Source organism: Microplitis mediator, chromosome 3, assembly GCF_029852145.1.
Source record: "Microplitis mediator isolate UGA2020A chromosome 3, iyMicMedi2.1, whole genome shotgun sequence".
NCBI classification, from domain to species: Eukaryota; Metazoa; Arthropoda; class Insecta; order Hymenoptera; family Braconidae; genus Microplitis; species Microplitis mediator.
Window position 1 is genome coordinate 6,737,593 of NC_079971.1, and position 12,171 is coordinate 6,749,763.

General features: G+C 35.1%; 2 protein-coding genes across 2 annotated transcripts; both read right to left on the reverse strand.

Annotated features, from left to right (window-relative positions):
• Window positions 1–25: 25 nt before the first annotated feature.
• LOC130665387 (TATA-binding protein-associated factor 172) lies at window positions 26–9,065 on the reverse strand. The gene is made up of 4 exons (XM_057465728.1): window positions 8,840–9,065; window positions 7,895–7,941; window positions 1,668–7,146; window positions 26–245 (listed from the first exon to the last, which is right to left on the reverse strand). The coding sequence occupies exons 2-4, from the start codon at window positions 7,903–7,905 to the stop codon at window positions 48–50; spliced, it is 5,688 nt and encodes a 1,895-aa protein (XP_057321711.1). The 5' UTR covers window positions 7,906–7,941; window positions 8,840–9,065; the 3' UTR covers window positions 26–47.
• Window positions 9,066–9,655: 590 nt separating this feature from the next.
• On the reverse strand, window positions 9,656–12,036 carry LOC130665396 (putative ATP synthase subunit f, mitochondrial). Its single transcript, XM_057465745.1, has 4 exons — window positions 11,845–12,036; window positions 11,647–11,745; window positions 11,448–11,564; window positions 9,656–9,793 (listed from the first exon to the last, which is right to left on the reverse strand). The coding sequence occupies exons 1-4, from the start codon at window positions 11,957–11,959 to the stop codon at window positions 9,765–9,767; spliced, it is 360 nt and encodes a 119-aa protein (XP_057321728.1). The 5' UTR covers window positions 11,960–12,036; the 3' UTR covers window positions 9,656–9,764.
• Between the last annotated feature and the right edge of the window lie 135 nt (window positions 12,037–12,171).

Below are 12,171 nucleotides of genomic sequence, written 5' to 3' on the forward strand. Positions count from 1 at the left end.
TTTTATTTTGATCAGCAGCTATCGCTGGGATACTATAAATAATAATTTCACAAGTTGGTTCCTTTTAACGTTGATAAAAATGCGTCAAGATCATATTCGTCGTCATACTGCTGTTGTTCCCATAGTTCTGGTATTATTTCTAGAACTGATCGGCTGACTCCTGGAATAGCATTAATTCCTCGTGAATTTTCTCCCTCGTCAGCTCTTTTTTCCCGTCCATTTTCCAAAGAAAATAAATCTAATAACTGAAACAATTAAAAGAATAATAAATAATTTGTAGTTTATATTTTTTTGTGATACCAGTATTCATTCTTAAAGTTTCGGTGTCTCTAGAGCCAGTCAAAAGAAGTGAATTTCAGTCCAATGCCGCGAATTAATATTAGAAAACGCGTAAATTGTGAATGTCTTCAGTCAGCGAACAGAAACAATGGTATATTTATACACCTAGGAAGGAAAGTAAGACATTTCTACCTTCCTACGAGGTGTATATACGATTTTTCACCAGATCAGTACCTGAAAATTTAAATTTCTGCCTCTGTTTGCAAGAAAAATGGCACATGTGCTAATTTTTATTAATGATCCTGAAGTTAACAATTTACGGATTTGTTTTTCAAAAACTCAATTTAAAAAAAATAAAAATATACACATGTAGAAAATTTTAAAAACTACAGGTGTAATTTTTTCGAATATTTTTTTTTTTAATTTATAATTTAAGAAAAAAATCAAAAAATTATTAGACAGGAATTCAAACTTTCGGCGCAGGTAAGGTAAAAGCCCCTATACCCGCTCACTTTAACTGTTTAAGGCGTTTTTTTTGCTATTTTTATAAAAAAAATTAAAACTAAAAATATTACTATTGATAAATAATTATTTGTGAATCTAAATATATTAAAATATGATGTATCAAATTATTTTATAATAGATTATAAATTTAAACTAAATGACTGTTTTCAAAACCGCGCTCAGCCGGGCATTTTTTACTTTGACGTTCATTCGTTAGATTAAATTTAGGTTACGTCAAATTTTTTAAGAATTGTTGTAACTACATCTTATTAAATACATTTTTAAAATTCATGAAATTTTATATTATGAAAGAATAAAGTAGTATAATTTATAAATTATTTGTCCAAATCAATAAACTTATCATCGTTTAATTGATATTATCTTTGAGCGACTATAGGGCCATGTGTTGATCGAGTAAAGGTACATCTCATCTTTTAGTGAGTGACTATAGGTACACTCAAGGACCTTATTTTAAAAATTAATAATAATTAATTATCAACATTATTCTTCAAACTTAAATTTCTTCAAACTATTAGTTTTCGTTACGTAAATGACAGTTCTGTGATTAAGTTTTATAAAAATTAGTGTCAATAATAAATAGTATTTATATTTTCTGCTTAATTATAAATTGCTAATGACAATTTAATGATCACACCACTGGTCTTAAATTAACTTGTTTCTGACTGACTGCTGACAAAGAAACTTCAAGTTCCAATACAAGTAATCATAAAAAATCTAGTGTGTAACTTAGAATGAAACACGATTTCAGACTGCGGGTCATGTCAGCCCGCCTACGGCTCGGCAACCAACTTCACCCTAGTCTGAAATCGTCTTGTTTCATCCTTTGTCACACAATACACTATTTCCTTACAAAAAATACTTACTTGTTCGGTTCGCATGGTATCTAACGATGAGTTGTCTGTACTGATGACAGTTTTAGCGGTGTAAAGTTTGAATTTTTGCAGTCCCATAATTTTCTCTTCAACAGTTGATCTGGTTATCAGTCGATAAACATTAACAACTTTCTTCTGCCCAATCCGATGAGCTCGGTCCATCGCCTGGAGGTCTTTCATCGGATTCCAGTCATGTTCAACAAAAATAACAGTGTCCGCACCAGTCAAATTCAATCCCAGTCCTCCAACCTGTGTCGTCAACAATAGCACGTCAATAGACGGGTCGGCATTAAATCTAGCGACGATCGCGTGTCGTTGAATTGCTGGAATACTTCCATCTAGTCTAAGATACGTCACAGTCGGCAAATGAACGCTGAGAAGATCTTTTTCAACAATATCTAGCATGGCTTTCAATTGACAAAATATAAGAGCCCGATGTTGGCTGACGAGTTGCTGTGTCGTTTGCTGACTATCGATTAGTCCAGAAGGCGTCGAAGGTTTTTGTTGCTGGGTTTGACCGATTCCACAGTCCAGGAGTAGTTGTTTCAATGCTGGTAATTTTGCGCTGTGTTCTATGTCTGATAAATTAGTCTGCTGTTGGTCTAGTTGAGCTTGAACTGTTTGATAGAGAGGATGACTTGGACCTAAAACTAATTTTGGATGGTTGCAAACATTTCTTAAATAACGAAGTGCCTCGAAAACATGACCGCGTGAAGGAGAGGATGCCGTTGATGGTGACGTAGAGTTTGACATAAGCGTTGCTGAGTGACGTGTCCGGAAGTCTTCGTAAAGTTTTTTTTGTAGTAACGATAACTCGCAATAGTAATCCTGGGTTATTTTTGGAGGCAGATCTTGAAGAACGTCTTCTTTATTACGTCGTAAAAGGAACGGCAATACCTGCCGATGAAGAGCCTCCATAGCAAGTGCTCCAGCTTCTTGTTCTTTAGGTCCAGCTTTAGATTCTCTGCATGCAAGAATCGGTCTTGAATATTTAGCAGCAAATTGTTTTTCACTCCCGAGAAAACCAGGCATCAAAAAGTCAAAGAGTGACCATAATTCGAGTACGTCATTTTGAACGGGTGTACCTGACAGTATCAATCGATGATACGATCGTAATTTTTTAGCAGCTTTGGCATTTTTAGTTTTTCCATTTTTTATTATGTGGCCTTCGTCAAGAACACAATAATTCCACTGAATTGTTTCGAAAAATTCAAGATCTTTTCGAACGATGTCATAACTCGCTACAATTAATCGATACTGATGAACACGGGGTCGAAGTTTTTCTCGTTCCGGTGGAGACCCAGCGTACTGTAGCACCGGGAGATCTTTCAACTGCAAAAATTTCTCAGCTTCGTATACCCAGTGGCCAGTCAACGTCGGCGGACAAATAACAAGACTCGGTGGTGAATCTTTATTACGCTGGTGATCTATCGCCAGGATACACAAAGTCTGGAGAGTCTTTCCCAGGCCCATGTCGTCACACAGGACACCGTGTAGTCGATAGCGATTGAGAAAGTCGAGCCAGTTGAGTCCTTGTTGCTGATAAGATCTCAGCTCCGCAGCGACTTTAACTGTCAATTTAGTTTCGGGAATGCTACGAGGGTTAAGCAGTTGCTCGAGAAATTTTCGCTCTTGAGTTTTCTCCTCAGCGAGATGCGGGGGATCGGTAATTGACCCAGAGTCCAAAGGTAGCAGCTGTATCAGCGTTGCGAATGTTGAGTTACAGACAAGTCTTACAGCTTGATTTTGATCGGACATCCTGCCAAGAAGCGGAACCATAAAAAGAACAGCGAATGGTACGACGTTGACTCCAAGATTCTCGACAATACATGTGAGTACTTCTGCTGCGCCTTGACGGCGTAAATCGCTCTCAGTTGGAGTTGCCGGGATTCTAGAATTACCGGCATCAGCAGTGTGAGCTTCTAGAAGTGGAATCACAGAACGCACGACATGTCCCATTGTAATTTCGGTGTTCAAAACAGCAAAGGTGGCTATGCACCGTGACACCATGTGTCTTACGGCTTTGTACGGGTGAGCTAAAAGATTACACAGTCTCGGTAAGCATTCAAGTACTGGAGGTAGAATGGATTTATCAAGACTGGACACTACGACTTCTATAACTTGTAAATTAAAAATTAAATTATTGACTTCTTCTGTTCGATTAACGTGACTTTGCAATGACAGATCGACTTTATTTTGATTTTTCATAATAATTATGTCCCAGAGATGAGGTAGACGAGTTGGTAACTGCGACCCGATTAGTTTTACGATGGCTGTCAGTGCAAATGTAGCGCCCCGACGACGATTTCTTGCAGCTTTTGCTTCTGGTTCTTCGTAAGCTAACAATTCCTCCAAAGGTATTTCTGTAGCTGGAGGCCTACCAGGCCCTCGTCCGCTACTTGATCCTCCGATTCCTGTTCCTCTGTTATAAGCGATTCGTTCCGCATGTTTATTTCTATTGTTAAGAGTCAAAATACCATCAAAGACATCCGAGTCACGGTCTGTCACACGTGGCGTGAACTCCATGTCAGAACACAGGAATGTGCACAGATTAGTGGTTATTTTGTTGTTCGGAGATGGTGTCCGATCAGTGCAAAGGTCAACCAGGTGAGCTAAATGTTTAGCCGCAAGTCTCTGCAAGTCTTCGTCTTCCTCTCGCTTGATCGCTTCCATCAAAGGTTTCACTAGGGGATTCAATGGCTGTGGAGGTTCAGGTAAGCAGTGCAGCATCGTCGCTCCACCAGAAAGTGCAGCCATGGCCATGACATTTAGCGATAGTTGCTGAGCAGCCGTATTCGATGCTCCAACTTCAAGTGTTTTCCTTCGTTCCTCAAGACTGGTCACAAGTTTTGGTTTCAATTTGTTCAATGCTGCCCCACCTCCACCAGTACCTCCAGTACTCGTTCCACTATTTAAAGCTTGTAAGCCAATGATAGGCTTTCCTGCAAGACTAGTAATTTGATCAAGAGTTAATACTCCACTTGTATTTTCAGCGGCGATAGGCAACATTAGTTTGTAATGTTTCAAAGTCGCCATGTAATCTTTGCTGTCGTGTAAAAGTCTTGTGAAAGCGCCAGCGATTTCATCGTAGTATGTACACTCACTTAGACATCCTAAAAGTTTATCACGCAGAATATCAGGTACCTCTGGAGTATGAGGATGTTCTAAAGCTGCCCAATGAGCAATCGTTAGGCCTACGACGGTACGCTGGAGAGCAGATCTCGAAGCGAGATGGGCTAGTAGTACTCTGGCATAGCAAAATGCTGGGCTGGGAATATCTGGAGTGTAAACGACACCTGGTGCAGGTTTTACGACATAGCGAGACAACAAACCGAGCATCCGTGTGGCCATTATTCGTGCTCGTACGGAATTTGATAATCGAACTGCTTGAGGCACCGTTTCAATCCCTCCAATGTAAACCTTTAGTTCAGATGCAGACTTTCCTGTGATGCTGATGCTGCTGCTGCCAGAATCCGACTGTCCGTCTCCGTTTGTTTGACCGGTTTTTGGCGCAACTTTTGATGGGCTAGAATTAACATTTATGTTGTTGTAATTTATGAGAAGTAGAGCATTAAATGGAACGTTATCGGGCTGCATCGCTAAGCAGAGCCACGTGCTGATAAGCGGACAAGCCGCGTGAAGAAGTAACTCAAGGTCGCTGTGAACCACAAGATTCTCCCAAACTTTTTCAGCGACTTCTTGAATAGCAGTTACATGTTCAATTAAAACTCGCTGGAAAACATGACGTAGTGCTTCTTGGAGAATTACACTCCCCTCTTCACCCCATCGTTCCTTTCGGTTTTCTTCATTGTCTTTGTCTTCTCCTGTTAACGTTTGTAAAGTTTGTAGTGTTGCCTTACGTACACTTGAACTTGCGTGGCTGAGAAACGGCCACAATCGTGGTAATACTAATGATAATGGTTGTGGTGATAGACAAGCTCGTGCTGCGGGTAATGAAAGTATAGCCGCAAGTAATCCCATAAAACTATTACATGCAGCTGCAAGGTCATCTTGGTCACGAAGAAGTTCCCAGAGTCGTCCTATTACTGCTTGAAGCTGATCGGATTTCAATAATCGCGGCAGTGTTGAAGCTACTGGAATAAGTGCGCTGGCTGCTGCTGCTCCAACATCATCTACAGGATCGGAAAGTCCTCGTATCACTGCTGGAAATGCAGCAGGAAGAATTTGATCCAAAAGATCGTCCCTTACAGCCAGTAAATATTTCAAGGCTAGAAGAGATCCGTGTCTAGCTTCCCACTCATCGTGTTCTAAAAGTTTTAACAAAACTTTGACTATTCCCATGATACCTTTACCCCCGTCATTGGGCAGCAAAAGAACTAGGGAACCCAGAGCTTGAGCGCAAGTTTCCCGAACAGGTGCGACCACTTGGTCGGACACGAAGTCACCAAAACGATCAAGTCCTAGTACACAGAGAAGGCGTAACGCAGCGTCTATTATCCAACGACGATTACTTTCTTCCATCTCCTCTTGAGTTTGGTCACGTGACTTGCCAGCTCCTTTACCATGAAGTCGTACAAGTTCACGCAATGCCGTGGCTGCCCCATGTCTTATCTCCCATTTCTGACTGAAGAGATCTTGGCAGAGGCTTTCACTAAATGACTCCAATGGCCAATCTAATATTGTATCAGGCCAAGAGCCTGTACCATCAGGTACTGCTGAGATACACGTCTCGTCTTTTTTTGATTCACAATTTGAGCTTAAATCTGTTGAGACTACATCCTCCATTTTTATTTTTTTTTTAAGAGATTCTACATTATCATTTGACTGTATTACATTATTTGGTGTCTCAAGCTGCTCATCTGGTTCACGTGATCGCTGTTTAGATATCGACTGTCTCGCTTTGCGTTTCGCTCGATTTATTTCACGTCTACTCAATCCACCAGACTGCTCAAGTGTTTCGCTTACTGATATTTTGTTCGATTGAGCTTGAGATAATTTAACAGGAAGTGCAAGATCCTCGGCAGTAAAGAGTTCCGAAGTGTCAACTCCAATTAATCGCGGATCAAGTCCTAAATTAGCAGCTAATAATTTATCACCCTGGTTACTAAAAGCCTGTTGCTGATCACCCTCAGCAATTATTAGATCGTACTCACTACCCTCTGATCCAGTTAAATGTGTGCTCTTTGCCAGTACCTGGTTCATGTCAAAACTTTCGAATGTCAATTGGTTTTTGGGATTTTCATTACGCTGGAATTTTTCTTTGTCTAACAATTCTTTTTTTATTGGTTGAGGATCCCACACAGGTACTTGAGTGAGTATTGCTTGTATGGCCTGTGCAGCTGATACTCTGGTGTCCCATTGCGGGGACTTTAACAAAGCTGACACACGTGCTAGCAAATGATGTAGCTCGTGTGGGTGAAGCCTCTGAACTTCACCCAACTGTTGAGCAGCTGCTTTTTTTGTTGCTGAATTAGTTCCAGTCTCCAGTAATATAAATAACCGATCGAGCCTAGAAATAAAAATCTACTTGAGAGACCATTCTGGTTTAAGCGGTCAAAAAAAGGCTGTTTTCATTAATTTGTTTAGAAAGGAATTGCTGTAAGTATTTATAAAAAGTTTATTTAGGTTGACGAAGACACTTTTAAAGTACTACGGATATTGATATTTACCGATAAATAAAAAAATGGCGGGCATTTAAAAAAATTTTAAAAAATACGGTTTTTTTTCACTGTTTTTGGGCAAAAGAAAACAGTTAAAATCAAAATTTAAATTCGACCGTAGTTCAGATGAGAGCTACACGTCTACTGAATGTAAATAATTTTTATTTTTTCATTTTGGATCTGTTATTATCGAAATATCACCGCCACAAGCGAACTACCTTTTTTTTTACGGAGTTACCTTCACCCGCCATTTCAAAGTATTAAAAGAGTGAAAAAATAAAAAAATAAACTTTTCTATGTACTTTAAGAGTATAATACTACTCTAATAAATTCATTATTTATATGGGGTAGAGGTACCGTTTTTGGCCACTTTAGGGCCAGTTTTGGACACTTGAAAATTTAAACAAATTAATTTGAAGGTACAATAACATAATTAATTTTTTAAATATGTTCAGAGATACTTTTGTCCCACTACTTAAATAGAAATTTTATTTTACTCTTTTTCATTAATTAAAATGAAGATTAAAAGTCCAAAAATGGAGGTGGCTACAAGTACCTCTACCCTATATCAGCTGAATATTAAATAATAAAAAATACCTCGATGCCATGGCTTTGGATTATGAAATTAAATTTTTAGCATAAACCTGAAAAATAAAACAGCTTTTATTAACTAAATATAAATTAGGCGGAACTAATTATATTGACCTTAAAAACTTAATTAAATACAAGAGTTTAAAAAATAATATACAGAAAAAAAATCGTCAATAAATTTTTTTAGAAGACAAACGTTTTCGGGATCCAAGTCAAGATTTTTTTTTCAGATTTCATGATACCGAAGTCAGCCGACGTCTTATAATTTTTGAATTCTTTTCAAAATGATAAATTATAAAAAAAAAATATTTCAAAAAATTGCACCTATAGTTTTTTTGAGTTTCTACATGTGCATTTTTTCAGTTCCTTTTTTTTCTTATAACTGACTTGTTGACAAAAATCCAAAAACTGTTGATTGTCTTCTGAGTGTAAATGTAGCAGACATAAAATTTTTAATTACATTTAAAAAAATGAAATAATTAAAATTAAATTTTAAAAAATGCATGGACTGAATTTTGAATTGTCTAGGCGTGCATTTTTTAATTTTTATTTTATAAACAGTTTTATTTATTATTTCAAAGTTTTAAAAATAGTCAGATGTTCACTAACTTTACTACCATGTGTCTTCTAACTTCAGGATCATGAGATTTCTACTTTATCTCATAGAATTGAGGTTTGAAAAAATTTTAATTGAATCAAGAATATTCACTTTCAGTCGCGATTTTTTTCTGTGCAATTTTACTCTTCACGTGCACGGAGCATTACGCGCTTGGCTTGGCGATTAAATTTTTTCAGTAAAAAAAATAAATTATATCAACTGTTTAATTTGAAAACCATAAATTGTTTGATAAATAATACGATAGCAAGATAGTATATTGCTTAATTGTTTCAACTTGAGTCACGTCAATATGGATGATAAAGAGTAATTAAAAACAAGTTGTTGTTACATACCTTAAACGGGAATGTCGATTATTTAACTTTATCGTCGTTATCAATTTAAAATAAACGTTTTAATATTCAACTGACCCGCATTCCCATTTCCCATTTTACAGGAACTCCATATATCACATTACGTTCTGAACTATTTAAAATTTTATATCTATATGTTAGATTTTGCCAATTATTCGGAGAGAAAAGCATCTTACAAGCATCAAATTTATACTGACAGCCATATTGCTGAGGGACCTGAGTTTTGTCCCCCTAATTTACGGTGATTGGTCAAGTGATGACGCGGAGACCGCATTCCATTTTAACAAAAACCAATCACAGATTCCTAGACATGTGTAGTTACATACGTGTAAGTATTTAATCATTTAATACCTACGGCGGACAAAGCTACACACTTGTAAACGTTAACTCGTGTTATTTTTACGACCGCGAAAATTTGAATTTATTTTTTAGAATTTTCGATATGATGCTGAAGTTACCAGACGATTTTTTTTTTTTTGACAAATCGATGAAGAAAAAAAAAAAAAAAATTGCACGTGTAGAAAATTTAAAAATCTATAGGTGCAATTTTTTTAAATATTTTTTTTTACATATTAGATAAAGTTATTGATTGATACTTAAATAAATTATCAAGTATCGAATCCTAAATCAATTTAAATAAAAAATATAATTTATATTTTTAATTATGTTAATTTTATTGGTATAATGATTAATTATAATATCTAGTTTATTGTTAACTACATTTTTTATTTTAAGGAAATATTTTTAAGGTTTGACAGATTTCTATTGTGAAGTGTGTAAATAATAATTAACAAATAATTGAATTGTTGACATACGTTTTAATCTTGACATTACTCTTTATTACATTTTTAGAACATTGAAATTTTAATTAATATTCATTTCTACTTGTACAACAACTGGTAATTTTTTAGTGGTACTTGTAGTTCTTGTGGTGTTCTGAAACAATAAATATTATTGGTTAGAAAAAAGCATATTGAATGTTATATATTTTTAAATTAAATTACAAACAATACAACATATTACGGCGTCCATTGTATTATTCAAACTCTAAAGTATTAAAAAAGAGTATATAACAGATTCAGTACACGATCACGCATGTATTTGTATATCTGTATTTACTAAATTTTACTAAACATATCTATATAAATTCATGGAGTGATCAGGTACTAGTTTCCTGATCGGGTACTAGGTCTTTTACCTTATAAGTATTTTTTTTTATCAATGGTAAGACCTAGTACCCGATCAGGGAACTAGTATCCGATCACTCCATGTATTTCTTTAGATATATTTAGTAAAATTTAATATATAAGGTAAGAGATCAAGTACCTGATCAGGGAACTCGTACTCGATCACTACATGTATTTGTATATCTGTATTTACTAAATTTTACTGAACATATCTATAGAAATACATGGAGTAATCGGATACAAGTTCCCTGATCGGGTACTAGGTCTCTTACCGTAGATTAAAAAAAAAATTACTTACAAGTTAAAAGACCTAGTATCCAATCAAAGAACTAGAACCTGATCACTACATGTATTTGTAGAGATATATTTACTGAATATATTTATACAAGTACAAGTAGTAATCGAGTTCGTTCCCAGATCAGGTACTTGATCTCTTACCTTATTTACTACATTTTACTAAATATAAGTATATAAATTCACGGAGTGATCGAATACTAGTTCCCTGATCGGGTACTGGGTCTTTTTCTTTAAAACTTTAACACGAAAAAAAGTATTTGATGAATTCACGACCATTAAGTTAGATAATTTAAAAATAAATACTTTTACTATTTAATCAACGTCTCAAGTATCACGTGATTCAAATTGTTCATATAAAACCAATTCACCTGATACTGAAGTCACCCGACGTTTAATAATTTTTGAATTTTTTTAAAAATGATACATAAATAAAAACATTCAAAAAAATGCACCTATAGCTTTTATAATTTCCTACATCCACATTTTTTTTATAATTGATTAAAAAAAAAAATCCGAAAATTGTTAATTGTCTGCTGACTTCAGGATTATCCAACTTACATAAAATAAATGCCAGTAATTAAATGTAATAATTAGTCGAATATTTGACATCAAGTCTGTAATGCTACGGTTTCAATTTTGAATTATCATCTTTTAATACTTTAGTGTTTTAATTCATGAGCGGGAATGTAGCAGACATCAGACAAATTTAAAATTATAAATAAATAGAGTAAAAAATATTTATAAAAAATGCATTCATTAATTTCAGAATTTTTTAATTGCGCATTTTTTAAAATTTTATTTTATTAATTATTTACTCTATTTATTTATAATTTTAAATTATGATACTGAAGTTAGCCGACGTCTAATAATTTTCGGATTTTTTTTTAAACAATAAATTATAAAAAAAATTGCACCTGTAGTCTTTTTAATTTTCTACATGTGCATATTTTTAGTTTTTGTTTTTTTGTAATTTATTTGTTGCAAAAAAAAATCTTAAAATTATTAATTGTCTGCTAACTTCAGGACCATTTTCAAATTTGTCTGATGTCTGCTAAAATCACACGCATTTTTAATTTTTATGTTAAAAAAATAAAAAAAATACGTACTGGTTTTCGGATAATTAATGACATAGAAAAATATCATGGAGATGCATGTAACTTGAAAGAATGGAGCTACTCCAGCATATTTTGGAAGTACATACTTGTGTTGCCATCGCCAATAAGCTGCAAGAAAAAAATTTCAACTTTAGTTATGCAACACAGGTATTTTAAAAAATGGCTACTTAGAAAATAAATGATAATGAACCTCTGCCACAAGCCTGAGCTATTTTCACTGGACTCAAGTTACGACGTGCTAACCACGAAGGCAGCTCTGCAAGTTTCACTTGACCGAACGGTACGTCAGCTGAAATTTATCAATATTAGCAAATCACATTGACTTAACATAAAAATCATTAAATAGATATTTCAAATTAATTAATTTAATAACATGATTAATATTCACCTTTTCCATAATATTTTGCTGGGTCGAACGGACCGTGAATTGCACGGTCGTATTCCTTAGGATACTTTCCCCAGTTACCCCAATCCATGCCTGCTAATTGTGATGGAGGTTGCATAGATTGATTGAAAAAATTTCAAGTGAATTTAGATTATAAAGTCGTTCGATCTGGTGATGGTTAAAGACCACAGAGTATGCAGTCAATACATGCAGTAAAACGATATTGTTTTAAATTCTCGTAACAGCCAACGCTGCCGGCAGACTTTTTGTCAACTAATTTTCAGGGCGGGAAAAATTCAAATAAAGAAAGAACTAGTTTTTAAAAAATAG